Here is a 17,410-nt window from a genome sequence, read left to right as displayed (position 1 = left end):
GTGCAATGAGAAACTGCACCAAGACCACCAGCTGGGCACCTTCCTGCAGCCTCAGCTCTCGCCCATCACAAAGTTAATTGAATTAATACAAAATTTCCCATCACCCAAATACTGTTGGGTGCATACTAAATGCAAGTGCAATAATGAAATAAATAGCAGGAGAGTGGTTCCCAGGCTGTGTTCCAGCAAGGACAGAAATTAACCTTTCTTGCAAAGAACTCTAATACCTTTTCATTTGGAGAAGAATAAGATTAAGACAAGATCAAAAGAAAAAAGCAAGAAAAAAATTATCAGTGCTGCTGGTGAAGAAGTAATTTAGAAATATTCCCTTTCCGTGGGCCAGACAGTGGGAGCTGATCATTTGTGGAGGATAAATATCCATGACAGGAGAGACAGAAGAAATAAAACAAGGCTGGAAATGGCCTGAGTTAATAGATACTCTAAACCACAATGCTCAGATTGAAATGATGATGCATCTGTGTCATGCAGTCGCACATGGATAAAGCAGCCAGATGGATCTGCTCCACAGGTGGGAGCAATGGGAGAGTTTGGGCTGCTTTGAACTGTGCTGAGAGAGGAGGCAGCTGCTTTCCTGCTCTGGCCATTAAAGTTAGGATGTAGCTGCAAGATCTCTGCTGATAACGCTGGAGCTTTTATAAATGTTCTGCTGTAATCCCATGGGGGACACAGGTCTAAATGAGGGAAGGAGTAAACAGAGGACTTCTTGTGGTTTGCTACAGGGCAGAAAGAGTCGTGCTAGCTGGGAAACCTGCTGTGCAGTGGAGCAGAGAGAGCTGGGGGGAAGCTACAGCAGGCAGCAAAAAAAAGCATGTGCCCAAGAAAAACATCTCCAGGAGACAGAGGCTATTTCATTTCCTTATTGAGAATGAATTTAATATTTACAGCATTCAAACAAATATGAATCTTGAGGGAGCTTGGAGAACTGACTGCTAAAGATGTCAGCAATCAACCCCTAAGCAGAACAATATTTGTAACGACCAAGCTCTGTGGTATGTAGCCAAATAGACACCCTGTGCTCTGGGAGTATCAGAGCTGGGTTCCAAATATTTGTCCCTGAAACTTCTCACAGATAATGTTTTTTGCAAGGCCAGACTGTGTGAGGGGTCTGAGAGAGAAACATGGATCATGCAGAAGGTGACATAAAGCTTAAAATCAAAACTAGGATTTTTAGAGGCGCCTAAGAGGGTTAGATGATATCCCACTAATTTCAGTGGAAATTAGATGCCCCAGTTCCTTAAACTCCCTCGACAATTGTCTCATCTAAAAAAAAAAAACAAAAAAACCCAAAAAACCCCACAACAACCCAAAACTAAATATGCTTGTTCTAGAGCCTTGCCTGGAAATCCCCAACAGAAAAATTCACCCAGGTAATCAATGCACGTGCAATGTGTGAGGCAATGGGGCTGAGGTGAGGAACACCCTGTGTTTAGATCTGGGCATTGCCCCTGGCCCACGCTCAGTGTTCCCCCCTGTCAAGGCTCTGTGAAAGGAGCATCTGTAGGATGTGGCCCTTTGCTCGCTCCCAGGAGATTCTTGGAAGAGAGCTGCAAGAGGAAACTATTTGACCTCTGTGTGGATTAAGGCAGAAAATGTTCCCTCGTTGCCAAGAGGGCTGGTAGAGCTGCACAGTTCCAATAATGGAGATGGTATTCTCTCCAGCTGAGCTTTCCAGCTGGCGGCCACAGGGTGAAGCCGGAGGAACAGGGGAATGAGGGAGCTCTGCCCCATCCCCAAAGCTCAGCTCCAGCAGCACAGGGCTCAGGGAGCAGCACTTGCCATGGGCGAGGCACATTCCCCACCCCACTGGCCCAGCAGTGTGGGAGGAACTGCTGTGGCAGTGGAGCAGGGGCTATCAGTCCATCCTGTGCTCAGGAGGGAGCTACATGCTCATCCTGAAGCATCAGAAAGGTTGGATAGTGCTTCCTGTGGCCAAGTGCCAAGTGACAGCACCTTCACATCAATAGGAATTTGATATTGCTGTCAGAAACACCAAAAGTGAGACTGAACTGCAGAGCTGAGCTTCGTGGGGTCAAATCCTGCTACGCTGAGGCTGCTCAGAGATGATGATGATGGAAATTAAACTGCCAAATCATCCTGACCACCTCCCTGAAAACCCAACTGTAGCTAAAACTGTTGGCTTGCTACAAAATACGTCACAGTGGGACATGACAAAAAGTTCTTGCCTGTCCTGTTGCCCAAGGGCCAAGGAAAAGTTTCTGTCCTTGTTACAAGGACAACAAACCAACTTCCAGATGAACATGAAACAGAGAGCTGGTGTCTCTCTATGCAACTGTGTTCTACTTCCTGCAAATGCATAAGGAGGTGCAGAAAGTTTTAAATTCAATCTTTCTGAAAGCAAGATGAGGTTGGAAGGTATGTGAGGTGGAATGAACTGCTGAGCTTGAAAATACAGGATGGAGTAATGCCTATTAATAGTTTTATACATTTATTAATATGCATATTGATATATATTATAAAGGAAAGTTTCTGAATGCAAGTGGTAGAATATGAGCTCCACAAACTGAACTAAATTTGTCCTAGGGAGGACTAATGAGCTGCTAGTGAGATGCTGAATCTTTCTAACTAATAATTGGCAGTAAATCTTTTGGTCCATCTCTGATCAAGAATGAACTGCACTCACTGGTCCAGCATAGGATTGGTACTGGGGAAATGGGCCAAGGGAGAAGACTCCTTGCTGCCTAATGAGAACATTCCATGAGGAGGCAAAATTTACCCCTCAGCCAGTTCCTGGGTTTCATCTGTAAGGCTGGCTGAGAGAAACAGAGACCACTATCCCATCTGTGCAGGAGATGGTAAGAGGTTCTCATCCATTCTTTCAGGCAGGTAATAGCCCAAATCATGTACAAGAGAAAATGCTTTTATACTCAGAGGTGAGCTATCCTGAGAAAGGGAGAAGGAAAAGCAATCACAAAAATACCATTGCTAATAAGTTTCTTGCCTTAGAATTGTGCCAAATTTCACCTAACCTGATCCATTTGTTGTACCTGTCCAGCCCCCAAATGTGCACGTACAGGCATGGACACAGCTCACTCTATTCCTCTGTCTGCTGTCCCACTATAGAGATATCTGACTGATCTTCACTGTCTTTTCCCTTTTTAAGTTAATGACAGAAGCTGAGTGCTGCCTTTATAATTAGTTTATCCTGAGTATATTATTCCAAGGATGAAATATAAATACTTCCAGGAAGTGCACTTTAATTAAAAGGTTACTGGCCAAGCAGAATTGCCTCCTGGGTTAGAGCTCAGGGGGACTGCTTTTCTCCTAAGGAGAAGATAAAAAACACTTCTCCTTTCCTCTGCAGGATGTGCATGTTGGTATAAAGGCTTATCACATCCCTACAGGGAATAATTATTAGAACAGAGGAACATATAACCAAGGATGTGAATTATTTTCGGAAATCAAGTCCTGCTCTCATGAGTAGTTTCTGATGGAAGAGTGTAGCAGTAACCTGCTGCCTGACTCAAACTGCATTTCTTGGGCTGCAGTCATTCTTGACTGTTCTCTCCAGGTTCCTTATCTTTTACTTTTCCGGTATGTAACTGAATCATCCAACTTGAACACTGTTTGGATAAAAAGGTAATCAAAAGATAATCTAGGGGTGAATCTTAATGTAGTGACCTTCACTTGGGAACCCTCAGCATTGTCAGCTTTGTCACAAGCACTGCTACCAATCTGTCCTGGCCTTTCACCTCTCCCCATCATGGACATGTTCACCTGGACATGCATTCTCCATATACTTCAAACAAATTCTCTGTAAGTGCCTTGGTCTCCTATCAGGTCTTCTCACTGTTGTTAATGTCAGTAACTACATAACTCTGATTAAACACTTGACAGCTCTTCTAGTACTCAGAATAAATTGGCCCAGGTTATTACCTGGGTTACAAACTGTAAAAATTAGAAAAGAGGGAAAAAAGAGTTGAGGTGCATCATATGGGGATAGATCCCATTAATCTGGAAAATACCAGCTATTTCGAATGCTCCCAAATGTCATTCTACTAAAAAAATCATATTCTGCATGTTGATTAGAATTAATAAATAATCCAAAATTGAACTGGAGTTTGCACAAAGTGGAAAGCTATCTCTAGCTCTTGGCTTCCTCTAAAATTAACATAGTTAAAAGCCAACAGATTTGCCACTAATAAGTCTCCATGATTTGCAAAGCGTCGGGATCTCTGCATACGTCCGTGCACGCTGCCTTATATGGTGATGTTCTGCTCAATACTGGCCGTTCCACAGAAATGTAATGATAACAAATTCAAAACAAATACCTTTTAGGGACTAGTGTGTCAATTGCAAATGAGATAATAAAAATCATTGTTTACATCTAAGCAAGCGCAGCCAGAGCAGCATCGGGTACTAAGCTGAAGTGACTACTGGACCACAGCTTTGCTCCTGGGGGATTCAAGGTTCAGACTCTGCGTTAGTGGCTTGAGGGAAGGGTGAACTTTGGGAGTTCAGCAAGTCAGTCAATCCAGAGTTTTGCTGCAAGCTGCTGGCAGGGCAAAGCTTGGAGTGAAGGAGAAGGTGGGCTCGTTTTTGAACAAGTGCATTTTAGAAAGGATTTTACCAAATATACTTATTAGACAATAATGACAAAACTTCTGATATCCCTTATATTTAAAATATTTCATTGCTTCTTAATTATGAAAACATATATGCCTTTCACACATATATCAACATTTTTATACATGTGCATGCACACATACACACACATTATATATATCTATGCATGTGTGTGAAAGAAGCCAGTGAAGCTGTGGGATGACACTGAAGCTGCTTTCTGTACTGCCATCTACTGTCGTCTTAATTTACTTATGGGATTTTGTTAGAAGTTTGTTGCTTTATTTTCCCTTTAAAAAAAGGCATGCTATCTTTAAAATTAATGTAGTTCAGTGAACTATCAGCTTAGTTTTGCTTAAAATTTATTCTCAGCATATTAAAAACATGTATATGTAATGATGGGGCATTTATGTAAAAATGTTCCCATTTCTTCTTCTGACTTTTAAGCTTTTCTCCAGTAAGACAAACTGATTATTTTATTTGGTTCCAATTTCTTTTAACAGTCCTTTATTAGGACTGAAAGCTTAGAAATACTTAAAGATCAGCAGTTGAGGCTACCAGGTTTTTTCATTAGATGTGATGGTTAATTGCAGCAGGTACCTGCAACCATCCTCAATGCCCTGCACCTTAGGGGCTGCATTGCCACGGGCTCAGAGTGCAGCTTGTGCCTGCAGCCAGTGTCTTTTGGGCTCAGCCCAGCAATAGCAGTGTTAGAAGTGCCTAAAAAGCAGGCTGGAACATCTGTGCTGTCAAACATGCACTGTTTCTCATGCACTTTAACTCAAACCCAGCTAGTGATAACACAAATCAGGATAAACCGTTCGAGCGCCTCTGACGGGTCCATTCCCATTTCTTCCAGTCCTATCTGCAGGTTAGTTCTCTGATGTGTTTGCAATGTACTGTAAGAGTTAACTTCCCATCCCAAAGCACCCGAGGCCCCAGCCCGGTCCCCCGTGGGGATCTCCACCCCCTGTGGTACTTACAGGTGTCCAATGAGGGGAGCAGAGTGAGTTGGAGAGTTGGAACCTGTACAGCCACCAGCCGGGACAGCCCAAGTCCTCGCTGCCTTTGCAGCCTCCCTATATAGAGGAGGAGAATCTTGTCAGTGGGGAGGGGCCCTGGAAACCACGTCCTGCTGGAAAATCCTCTTGGTACCTGGCTTAAAAAAGACAGCTTGAGCCAAGGACCTAACCCCCAGCAGGGCCTAACCCTGGGCTGCTGCCCCTGCCCTGAGCTGCTTTTTAGGGAAGCAGGCTGGTCCTGGCTTTTGAAAAGCTATGAAAAGGGTGCCCCTAATTGGAAAGGGGTGTTCCTAACTGGAAACGGGCACCCCTAACTCACAGGTTCAGAGGTTTTGCTTTTCCCTAGGGTGAAACCGTTTGATCAAGCAAATGGACCTTTAACTCCTTCCTGCCTTGGCAGCATCATTGCCCCTTGTGGCCCTCTGCCTACAAGGGCAAAGGGCAAGTCATGGTCCTGCATGGCACAGGATGTTTCCCACCCACCATCAGTGCACTTTCTTGGAGCTAAGTTAAGCCCCTGAGTTCAGGGGTTGCTTGGGCGAGGAGGGTTATTCCTAACACAGCAGGAGTGTGTGGGTGGAGGTTGCTCTGGGTTTCCCTGTGTTTATGTGACATTTGGAGCCTAGGGCTGGCTCCTTTGCCCTGTGAACAAGAGGGTTGTTTCCCACCTCTCCAGCAGATTTTGCAAAGTTTCTTTTGCCATCCAGCATGCAGCTCAGTTCTTGAGAAAGGACTCTAAATAATTTTTCATATACAAGAATTACCTCTCTCTGTTCGTAAAAGTTAGAAGAAAAGAGATAAATAGCAGGTGGGGAACTGTCCCCAGGATGCAGTGGAAAGAACAGGCAGCAGGCACCCTGTGCTGGGGGAAGAGGAGGACAGGGCACTGGGAGCCAGATCTTCAGGGGTTGGGGAATGATCTGTTCCTCATCAAACCTTCTTCACACCCGCATAAACCTTCACTCCCCAGCTGTCCCCCCTCCTTCTCCCACTAGTAGTCAACAGCCTTGTGCAGTAGGACCTGTGGATGGAGACATCCCAAAAAGGGAAAGCTAGGATCCTCTAGGAATTCCCATCAACGTGCCAAATACAAAATACCGAAACAACCCCCTCTCAGCAACAGACTAAATATGGTGTATACCCAAAGGATCAGAGCACCGGCCTGAGGGAAATTATTTCTCTTGACATCAACAGCCCTGTCCTCTCTGGAAAATACACACTCCTGGAGAAGATGGATGAGGCTTATACTGGTCTCATCATCCTAAGAAAATACCTATGAGGGGAGGCTGGGCTGAAAACCCCTGCTGTCACTTGGTCAGGCACTTGCAGGTGTGATAGACCCGTAGCAGCCCCTTCTTCTGGCTCTAGTGATGAACAAATTTGGGTGAAAAGGAGAGAGGGAAAGAGCACTGGGGTTTCTTCCCTGTAACATTTCAGGTACAGACTCGTGTTCAGGCCTTGGCCTGGAGAAGACCAGATTTGCCAGAGCAGAGACACAGTCCCAGGGGTTGGGGTCTGTCCTGCAGCTGGAGGGTCACTGTCCACTCTGGTGTGGGGCTGCCCCACAGCCACGCGGGGCCTTCCCAGGACCTGAAAGGCAGCAGTGCCGTATCAGACTCGTGCATGTGTGACTGCTTGGGCAAAGCCAAGGGAAATGATCACCACGACATAAATCCAAGACACTTGCCCTTGTTAGCAGAAAGTTCCTCATGGGTTAGTTCACCTTATTTTTTTTCCCCTTAGTATCCCAGTTGCAAACTTAGCTTTTAAATAGAAAAACAATGAAACGCAAGGGGAGCCTCTGAAAAGTACGATCATTTTAATATTCATCGAAGTTACCCTAAGAAGTTCCTTTTCAATGCATGCAGCTGTTTCACAAAACCAGACACATTATAATAGTAGCTTAAAAAGGAGTGGAAATTGTTCTGGCTGGTCTGCAAACCGCTGCATGTGCACACGCAGGCTTGCTGCCCGAGCTGGGTGTTTAACAGCGGCAGTGCTGGAGGGTGATATATGATGTGACATTAAAGGGAGCTGGAAAGTCTAAAAAAATATTACTGTTGGGACTGAAACAGTTGCACTCTCGAGCTGTGTGGGGTAGAAACTGAAAAGTATAAGCAATGGCTTCCAACCTTCACTTACAAGTTCATGTAAGAATATACTAATCTAATAGCCTGGCTGAGGTTTCCTGAATGTTGCATTTTTTTCTTTAAAAGCAAAGTTGCCTCAAAAAGAAAGCTGGGGATTCCCAGTGGACAATGACTTTACAGGAAAAAAAAAAAAAAAAGGTTTATTTAACCCCCCTGGATTTGTTTATTTATTTGTTTTAATTAATTTTCTGGAGAAAAATATTGAGCAGCCTGTCCTTAAATATTTCCCTGCTGAATTTTCACTGTAAATATTGTACTTAAAAAAAAAAAAAAGAGTACCCAAGAAGGAAAGAAATGAACTTTCAGCTGCTTTAGTGTGGTGTAACCTGAACACAACAGAGGGGAAAAAAGAAAAGCACAGATGGTGATGTTAATTTGTTAAATAATGTTGCAGATAAGCAATTTTTGTTTGTTTGTTTCAAAATATTTTTACTTAAGTTTTACCACCCACATTTCTCTAAGCTGAGAAATGTAATAGGAACTGCAAAGTGCACCGGTGGGTTACCACCTGTGTCAAGCTGTGCCCTTGCAACAGGAGGGACAGTGTTTGTCCAAGTTAGAACAATTAACCATGACAACAGTCTGATGAGGTGAAATACTCGCCAACTGCTTCATGTTAAGCTTTGTGCTTAACGCTGGCTGCAGGTCAAGGGAAGTGTGTGGAGAGCACAGGTCGGTCTGAATCAGCTGGGCACCAGCTGCTGCTGAAAGGGTGTCTTTGCAAGTGTGAACAAATATTTGGGGTTTCTTTTGCTAAACGTAATTACCCAGCGATAATCACTGCTCCGGAAAAGTGAGCAACCGACACCGAGCCTGGGTTCGATAGGAGGGTGCTCAGGAAGGAAGGAGTAACCGACCCCTCGGAGCTGCTGATAAAGCTTCGGAAAAAGCCTCCCCTGTGCGCCACAGAAACTCAAACCTCTGAAGCGGCACGGGTGCTGTGGAGTTTGGAGATGTAGTTTGCTCCCATTCTAGGGGAGAGCAAAAATTGGGTTTTAAAGAATTTTTTATTTTTAAAACTTGGGGGTTGAGCTCTTCCAAAGTATTTTGCAGATCTGATATCCATAGCAAACTTCACTGGCTCCTTGTCACCTTCCCTTGGGATAACAAGCTTAGACAAAGAACAGCAGCCTCTTTTAATGTAAATCCCTCCATAATCTCTTGGTTCAAGTTCTATCTCCAACAAAATTCAGAAGTGCATTTTTCTCATTAAAGCCCCTAAACTTCTACATGCTTATAACCATTTTTCATTTTCTGATGTCAGTAGAAAGAATAAAGGCAGTTAATGCAAGACATCCCAGGCTGTAATTGAACTAGACGGTGCTTCTGCAATTATTTGAGAAAATTGTTGTGTATGCTCACCTAGGTGGCAATTTCTTCTAAAGCCTGAACTCATAATTCTAGGATTGTGAATTATTTCCATCTCAATATTGATCCCACTTGCCTTAAAATTTTAAGGAATAAGTGCAACTGTAGTTTTGCAATTCCTCTTCACCCATTAAAAAGGCAGAAGGTCTGACATTCCTAGGACTCACGGTATGTCAGCATCCTGAAAGATGCTCTTGTATTTCATGTACTGTCAAGATAAATGTTAGACCATTAATAATGGGATCAGACCAGTGTATTTTCATAGACATGTTTCAAAGCTTTGTTGTACAAATAAATATCACTGGAAATACACTTTAATTTGATTTTAGTTTGCTTGTATAATGACTATACTTTGAAACAAGAGATTCTTCCAAAACCCCAAATTGGAGAATTAGATGAAATTCATGTTGCACCAAGAGCAAACAGGCCACTGTTTCCACTTACTGTCCCAGTGCCAGTGGGCTGAATCTCCCCAAGAAAATAGTCCCAATTTCCACTGTTTTAAACATGTTTCTTCTCTGATTTCAGGCATTCATCTTTGCCTCAAAGCTCAGGGAAGGACACCCTTGTAACAGCCTCTGCTTTCGGGACTGTGGAGACCAGGAGCCTGCTGAGCTATGTGCTTGGGAAAGGGCAAGTACCAAACACCCCTTTGCCTTCTCCAACCAGGACAAAAATTGTATTTCATTTCTACCACTAAAAATCCATTTCCCAGGGAGCTCCTTGGCACCTGGGCAGCATCTGAATGATCTATGGTGGGAAGACAGAAAGCAGAGGCAGTGGCTTTGGTCACACTGAAACATTTGCATAGCGTAGAAGGTTAGAGATTCTGTGTTTCCCAGAGCCTTTTTTTTTTTTTTTCCTTTAGAAGACAATTCAGAATCCAAATTATACATAATGATTTGGAGAAACAGAGGTCTAGCATTTAACCTCTGGAAAACCAAAGTAAAAATTCAGGGATTTCTGTGGCCAGAGCAATCATTTCTACATTGTTCAGAAATTCAACTTGATGCTATGTTTTAGATAAAGAAATTAAGAGAGAGATCAGTGATTGTGAATTGTGAATATTTGCATTGGTGTGGCAGGCGAGAGCCAAGTAACGAGGCAGAATCCCATGGAGCAGCTTTCACAGGGATGGTTCTCCAGCCCACCAGTTAAACCTAAAGGAGGTGCAAGCTCAGAGCAAACACTGAGGGCATCGAGAGAGTTGCTGGCTTGACCCACTGGTCAACTACTACTGATGCAAAGCTATAGGAGACTGACAGATGGGTTTGGTTGAGGTTGCTTTGCAAACACGCCCTCCCCTTCTGGCGACAGTCCTGAGACACTCCCAAATCAGCAAAGGCAGGGCTGGCAGCATTGCCAGTCACACCAAGAGCTGAGCTCACTGCTGGGCTCCAAAGGGGTAAATGCAGCCTCTCCCTTCAGGCCGTAACTTCTCTGCAGTTTCAGAGCACAGACAAGCCTGCTGGCAGAAATAAAAATACACCTGCAATGCTAACTGGGTCAAACCAAGGTAAAAGCAAAATTTCACAGTGTGTACAATTCAGGGTCCTTCCAAACTCACAAACTGCACGTTCTCTTCCTCCCTTCTTTCTCCCCTACTCACTGTACCATTTATCTAACAATTAAGATTTTTAGGAACTTGACCCTAAAAATTTATTTATATGAAATTCCTCTCAATACCACTGGAAACATTTAACATCGATACATTTTGTTAAGCTGACCTGTTATTTTTATGTACCCCTGTAAGTTTGGCTTCTAAAATAAATTACCATTTCAAAACATGCAAATACCTCAGCTAAAAAAGAGCTCCGGGAATCAGCAATCTGTGATAAACTTTATTTTTAGCTTTGCCTGACTTGGAGTTTCATGTTGTTTGGGAAAAAACCCAGAAGTTCCTTCCCCTCCCATATACCCAGTGTTAGACCATACAATTTTTAGCAACTCCAGATGGAAAAAACTTACCCTGACTTGTTTGGTGGCATTAAGATAAATATAGTCCTCACTTCCGGAGAATTAAAAACAACTAGTCCTCTAAAGCACTTTAATTTTTGATTAAAATTTATTTTCCCTGACTTATCTGAAATTAGCAGCTTCTCCTTTTTAAAAAGATGATCAGAAGATTTAGTTTGAACACTCTCAAAAAACCACACAGAATAAAATTGAAAACTTTTATTAAGAAACACAGGAAAAACACACAGAGACATAACATAGCAGGGAAAGTGCAGAAATGGTAAGTTACTTAACAAAAAGCTATTGGATAAACCCAGTGTTTTCAAGCCAAATTCTAGACACAGGATTCATTGATGTGACCTCCTATACAGTTTTCCTTCTGTCAGCACTGGAGGGGGAGACCCTTTGCTAACGTTTTTTTCATTGACAATAAGTAGGACCTCGTCGTCCTTGTCTCCTGGGTAGATGTTACAAGCTGAAATGGTCCCGCTGGATTTGTTGGAGGAATTTACGCCATGAAGAATGTCCTAAATTAACTCTTTACATGAGAAATTAGCAAATGAAAGATGTCATCTCTTTATACTTTGTAAAACAAGGGGCTCTTCGATGCTTGTGCCAGCCATCCTTCCTGGTTCTGGAATTCTGTCTGAAAATGAAACACAGACACAAATATTCTCATGCATCTGGAGGACCAAAGGTGTGTTATTTTCTACTATTATCACCTTTGATAAACAATATAAAAATCAGGCAACATTACAATAAATGTTTCCATGCACCTGTATGAAATAAAAGCTTTGCATTACCCAAGCTTAGATTTCAACTTCCAACTCAGCTACAGTGAATGAACTGAAACAAGAGAACCCACATTTTATCAGGGTCCCCAGCCTGCTGGAATATTCAAACACCTAAATAAGCAAGACATTTTCTAATATGAAAAGCAAATTAGATGTTAAATATGATTAATCTTGAATTCTGTAACTAACTGTAAACAATTAAATCTCCATGTGAAGTTATATTGGAGTTAACAGGGCAGGGTGACCCAGCACAGAGTCAGAATTTCAGAACTGAGAGACAAAGTTATACTTTAAAAACAGTTCTTCTGCATATTGAGTTTGTTTTAAAAATGGGGAAAATTCTGATAGGAATCATTATTTTCTAACAAAGAGGAAATTTATAGCAGTTTTGGTATGGAAATTCTACTTCTTCAGCCCCCTCTTCTGGCAGAAGGGAAACAGCATTGTCTCAATGAATTAACTGTTTAGAAAGGGGGTTGATACTTCTCTCACACTTTTTAGATGTTAATATGATCTCAGGCATCATATTTTTCAAATTTTTGCATAAAAACCCAATAGTTGATAGCACTAACAGTATAGTACTAAATTCTCACAGTAAAAAATTAGGCAATATGCCAAGCAGACTCTGAAGGTAAAAACTGGACCAGTGAACCCTCTCATCCGGTAGCTTAGGCAGCATTAATTGTAACCAATCAGAAAGCAAACCAGAAAGGGCAAATAAGATTTAGAAGTGTTTACTACAGAGCAGTGAACTCAGGGCTTAAGCTCCTGTGGTCAATGGGATATGAATTATGTCCTCAGAAAAGGTTTACGCCCATCTACAGAACTGACAGCTAAAGAGTTAAGAATTTTCTACAGAAATTACGTAAGTTAGACCAGATAGGAAACAGAGATATGTCCACTATTTAATATGTTTTATTGGGAATTTATGTTAAATTTTTGTATTAAATTGCCAATGTAGTAAGACTGTCTTTAGCTGACCCTTTTCATATTTGTGATAGCATAAGGGAATACAATTTGGCCAGTTTACCTTTTAGGGAAATAGTGAAGCCATCTGGTGTATGACCTTTTTTCTTACAAAAAGGTGTCAGTTCAAAGCATTCCTCGCACAGAGAAGGAGGTACACTGTGTCCATCTGCATGTTTACGCTGCTCTAAGCATAGGTATGGTATAGGAAATCTAGACACAAATAAAGCTTCTGCAAAAATGACACTGCACCCACCTTTTTGATTTCTCTCAGTAGGTGGTTTGATAAGGTTCTGCTTTGGATGATTCAGCAAAGACCCTTTTGGAAGGGTATTGCGGGTACTTTCTTCTTTACCACCATGTAGGAAATGAGAGAGAATTCCATACAGGAGAGGTCTGTTTAAGAGAGAAATTACATAGTAGTCTATAAATACTGAGCATTAAAAATACACCCTTTACTTGGAACTTCTTAGACCCTAATATTTACTTCTAGATTATGTACCAATGTCTTTATAATGATATAAAATACATTATGCCAAGTATCGTTACATAAATAAGCACAGACCTAAGCTCACCCTGAACATCAACACTCCCCTAAAAAGCTTGGAATAAGAGATGCTTTGCACTGAACTCCAGATCCCCTGGTAGGTGACGAACCAGAGCTTGCTTAGCACAAGAACACAGATCCACATTCTCTCCTTTGTGGATCAGAAGGATCCACAGGCTCACAAAGGATCAGATTTTGGTGGGCTATACACCAGCCCACCACTGCACACCCCAAACTTGGTTCTTCCTAAGCACCTGACAGACTGAGACAGCACAAACTACAGAGAATGCTGAACGTGTTTAAACCTGCTTCTGCCCTCAGCTTGCTGATGCCCTCGTATCAGAGCACTGTGAATTTATATCTAATCTCACAGTAAAATAATCTTTTTATTGCTCTATAAAGCAGCTCGTTGATATGCGAAGAACATATGTGTTTTCTGCACAAACAGGCTGTGCTGGTAAAAGACTGTGTTTTGGTGAGCAAGGACACTATCTGGAGAATGCCAGTGTTGGCAGGATGAAATAGTAGTTTGAAAACTAGAGTGTGTTTGAAAACAGCCCCATGTTTGCCATCCTGGATCCAGCCCATCAGAGCCAGGTGTGTGATCCAGTCACATTTCCATTGGTGAGAACATTTATATGTGATTTGTAATAATACTAAAGAGAAAAATATACTCATATACAGAATATACTGTGCATTTCAAAAATCCTCCTTACACTGATTTTCCACTTGCGTCTTCGACTACATTCAGCTCTTTGGCAAGAAACTGTCTATCCAAGGGCACCTCAGGCTGGCCGGATTCTGGAAAAAAGATTGTCCCCAAATTCTTAAGACTGGTAAGAAAAACACCACCAATTAGCAGGAGACTTCAAAAGAGCAGGAGAACCCACACTTCCCTTTTAGACTATTACTAACGAACAGTATATTGTCATTCCAGGGAACTCACTTATAAATTTGTGCTTCATACTCATATAATTTGCAATACCACTTTACCATTTTTATCTTCACTCTAAAAGGATCTAAGAAAAATATTAAAGAAGCCTTCCAGTATAAAGATAAATTAACCAGGCAAACAATACTTTCTCTAAAGTACCATTATTAGATGTTTCAAGAAAGGTATTTTGAATTTGCAGGCTGCAAGCAGGTTTTCTGGCTCCTGCATCAACTATTCTGTAAACAATATAACTTAAGGGGCAGAGAGTAAGTTTTCTTTAAAACTAATTGTATGATTTGGCTTCATGCTGCATGTAAAGCTGTGGAGAGGTTGCTTGTACCACATTAATTTCCAAGGGAAGATAAGATTGTGTGGCTTGTCCCACTTATTAATTCCACGGTATCAGTGGAATTACTCAAACAACGAATGGCTATTATTACCGTGATGACAGGAAGTCATCCCCAGTACCTGCAGTTAGCACAGATGCCGTGTATTTGTATCTGTTATATTCCAGGTATTCACGGATCAGTTCATTGATCAGCAGGTTCTCACGGGACAGCGGCGGCCGTGGCTCGCTTTGGTCGTCCAGCGCATTGAACACTTCAGCTCTGATCCTCGCTTTGATTTCTGCAAGAGCGCCTCTTTTTTCGAGTGTGTCCTTTAAAACTATCACCACAGGAAGGTCTGTTAATTTAGAGCCCAAGGCATCCCAGCATAAACATAACTCCGGCGCGGCCCCAGCCCCACAGCGATAAGGTATCTGCGCCCGGGCACGTGCCAGCGCCTAACGGCTCCAGGCACGTCACAGATAAAAGTTAAACCTTCGGAGAAGTCACAAATAATACAATTTTTTTTTTTAGTAGTAAACACACGCTCGCTAATTTCAGAAGAGGAGGAAGTGGAGCAGGATGTGGTTAACAGTGAGACAGAGTGGAGTACAGCTCGCTGTGCGGGGGCGAAGGGCGGCGGGCCCCCTTTAGCGCCTGGGGCAGCTCCGAGACCCATCGGGCCGCCGGGACCCCCATCCTCCCTCACGGCCATCCCGGACACCCCCGATCCCCGACCTGCTTTGAGCTCCGCCACCGTGGCCATGGCCGCGCCGGGACCCGGATGGGGCCGGGCGGGCTCCGCGCAGGCGCGGGGATGGCGGAGCAGCCCCGGGGGCCGGGAGGGAGGAGCGGGGTGTCCTGAGGGAGCGGAGCCCGAGGGGGGCCCTCTGTTATCGGGGACACCTCTGTTATCGGGCACCGCGGGCAAGGTCACGCTGGGACACAGTAATAAAATAACCAGCAGCGCTTCAGTGGTGCCCGTGGAGCTACCGCTTGGTGTCCCAGCCGTGGTTCAGCCCTGGGGCATGTCAGGGTTGCTGTGCTTCTGTCCCTCTGTAATTTCAAACGTTGTCAATGAGCTTTATTTAGAGAGGAGAAAAAAAAAAAAAAAAGAGAGAAAAAGATTTAGAAAGGTAACATGGACAGTGAGCGAGAATTTCCCCCAGGTGTGTAGCGGAGGAGTTTTGTACCGAGTCTCTGAGAGATGAACTCTTAGTTAATAAGGACTCGCCAGAGATGAGCTTCTAATTTAAAGCACTTGCCAAAATGTAACTGTATACGGCGTGTTCTGCAAGTCTGAGGATCCCTGGTGTGTCTGGAGGCATGTGCGTGTGCTCCCTGTTGCTGGGATGAGTCAACAGTGTTTATTTTGTCAATGCATTAAGTATTTCCCAAAGGAAATGCAGCCGGTGTGGGTGAACGAACTGGATTTGTCATGGTCTGGATGGAGCAGCCTGCTGGGGCTTGAAGGAAAATGTGAGGCAGTAAAGCTTAAGACTCACAAGGCTGAAGGGTGGAGTGGTGGGGGGCTGTTGGGATTGTTTACTTGTTTGGTTTTCTACATTTCCTCTGAAAGCAAATATTTATATGATGATCTTCCAAAGAATCTCTTGTAGGAGGCAATAAATAAAATTCAGGGAAAGAGAAGTCTTTAGAAGTACTGGTGAAGTCAATCTGTTTCCTGACCCCAGCAGTCACTGTGTCCTAGCAGTGCGTGCCTCTGTCCACCCTGTGCCTGCTGCCCGGATCCCCAGTGCAACTCTGGGGACAAACAGCTCCTTACTTTTAACATGCAAGGCATTTTCACAGTCAAAACATGTTTCTCCGCATCCTTCCAAACTTCTCCATGCTGTTATGAGTCACTCTGCTATTACACCTGATTTCCAGTTGATAAGTTGTTGCAGTTTTCCACCCTATATTCATGTTCAGCAACTTTCTGGTACTCTGAGACCTTGGTTCTATATCTCTGCAGGTTTAGGCTTGTGTCAGCTCAGTCTTCTTTACAATAAATATTTTGAGTCTGCTATATTTTTCTTCTCGAGTCTTCTGCCTCCTGTCACAGTAATTATTTACTGTGTATTTTGACTGCACTTCGGTTTACATTTTTGTTGTTGCTGCTGTTGCTTAGAGTTTCTAAGGGAAGGCAATTGAATTAATTGGAAAGGAAATAATCTGAGGTGCAGATGCAAGTATAATTTGATGACAAACATCATTAACCTGGTGCACGACCTCTGGTGACATTGGGACAGTTTGAAGCTGAAAAAAATTGTTATTTTGAACTACTTGGAAAGTTTGGATCCTAAATGTGCTACTTAAATTGTTAGTCTTCTAGCTTACAATAATATCTTGAGAAAAACATATATGGGTAAAAATGTAATTTTCTTGATCCTTCTCACTTCACGCTTAGTTCCCATCTTCTTGTTTGGAACAATCCCTGCATATGATCTCTATATCGTAAATAATTTTCTGCTATATCATTTCAGCTGTAAGTTTATATTCTTATAGTGTGTAGAAGTGCAAGCTCTTAGAGGTTGTATTATCTCTTTAGCATTTTTCTGGTTTACTGTTTTATTAATAGCGCTATTAAAAGAGAAAAGTTCTTCCAACTCAACTATGGGATAGCTTGCATTAATTATCAGAGCTATTGGCATTTACATGTGCTGCAGAGCACCTGAAACAAAAAGGAGAATTCCTGTCAGCTGAAGGGCAGTAGGGTAACATGGTATAAACTAAGGTATGGGT

General features: G+C 42.8%; 2 protein-coding genes across 7 annotated transcripts in view; both read right to left on the bottom strand.

Annotated features, from left to right (window-relative positions):
• The window catches only part of MYH11 (myosin heavy chain 11), a 51,994-nt gene extending 46,301 nt beyond the window's left edge, over positions 1-5,693 (bottom strand). For all 4 annotated transcript variants that reach the window (XM_027885419.1, XM_027885416.1, XM_027885417.1 and 1 more), the window contains exon 1: positions 5,586-5,693. The gene's annotated coding sequence lies outside the window, so the exon portion shown is untranslated. The remainder of the gene's footprint in view (positions 1-5,585) is intronic.
• Positions 5,694-11,302: 5,609 nt separating this feature from the next.
• Positions 11,303-15,530, bottom strand: FOPNL (FGFR1OP N-terminal like). Of its 3 annotated transcripts, XM_027885490.1 has the most exons (5): positions 15,404-15,529; positions 14,808-15,005; positions 14,122-14,206; positions 13,115-13,254; positions 11,303-11,744 (listed from the first exon to the last, which is right to left on the bottom strand). In XM_027885490.1, exons 1-5 carry the CDS (start codon positions 15,429-15,431, stop codon positions 11,668-11,670), a joined length of 528 nt encoding a protein of 175 aa, XP_027741291.1. In that variant the 5' UTR covers positions 15,432-15,529; the 3' UTR covers positions 11,303-11,667. The 3 variants fall into 3 exon arrangements, with proteins under 3 accessions (XP_027741291.1, XP_027741292.1, XP_027741293.1); XM_027885491.1 differs by lacking the exon at positions 13,115-13,254 and having other exon boundaries at positions 15,404-15,530; XM_027885492.1 differs by lacking the exons at positions 11,303-11,744; positions 13,115-13,254 and having other exon boundaries at positions 14,118-14,206; positions 15,404-15,530.
• Positions 15,531-17,410: the final 1,880 nt, after the last annotated feature.

This window comes from Empidonax traillii, unplaced genomic scaffold (assembly GCF_003031625.1).
Source record: "Empidonax traillii isolate 1590-97213 ecotype Southwest subspecies unplaced genomic scaffold, ASM303162v1 scaffold166:size2381449, whole genome shotgun sequence".
Taxonomy (NCBI): Eukaryota; Metazoa; Chordata; class Aves; order Passeriformes; family Tyrannidae; genus Empidonax; species Empidonax traillii.
Note: the sequence above shows the minus strand (reverse complement) of the source record. Positions and strands in the feature narration are given on the sequence as shown.

What these genes read in the sequence shown, in the direction of transcription:
- FOPNL (XM_027885490.1), bottom strand. Translation starts at nt 15,431, where the DNA reads ATGGCCACGGTGGCGGAGCTCAAAGCAG. An exon ending in GGTGGCGGAGCTCAAAGCAG is followed by an intron (nt 15,006 to 15,403) that starts GTCGGGGATCGG and finishes CTGTGGTGATAG; the next exon opens with TTTTAAAGGACACACTCGAA. An exon ending in GGCATCTGTGCTAACTGCAG is followed by an intron (nt 14,207 to 14,807) that starts GTACTGGGGATG and finishes TCTTTTTTCCAG; the next exon opens with AATCCGGCCAGCCTGAGGTG.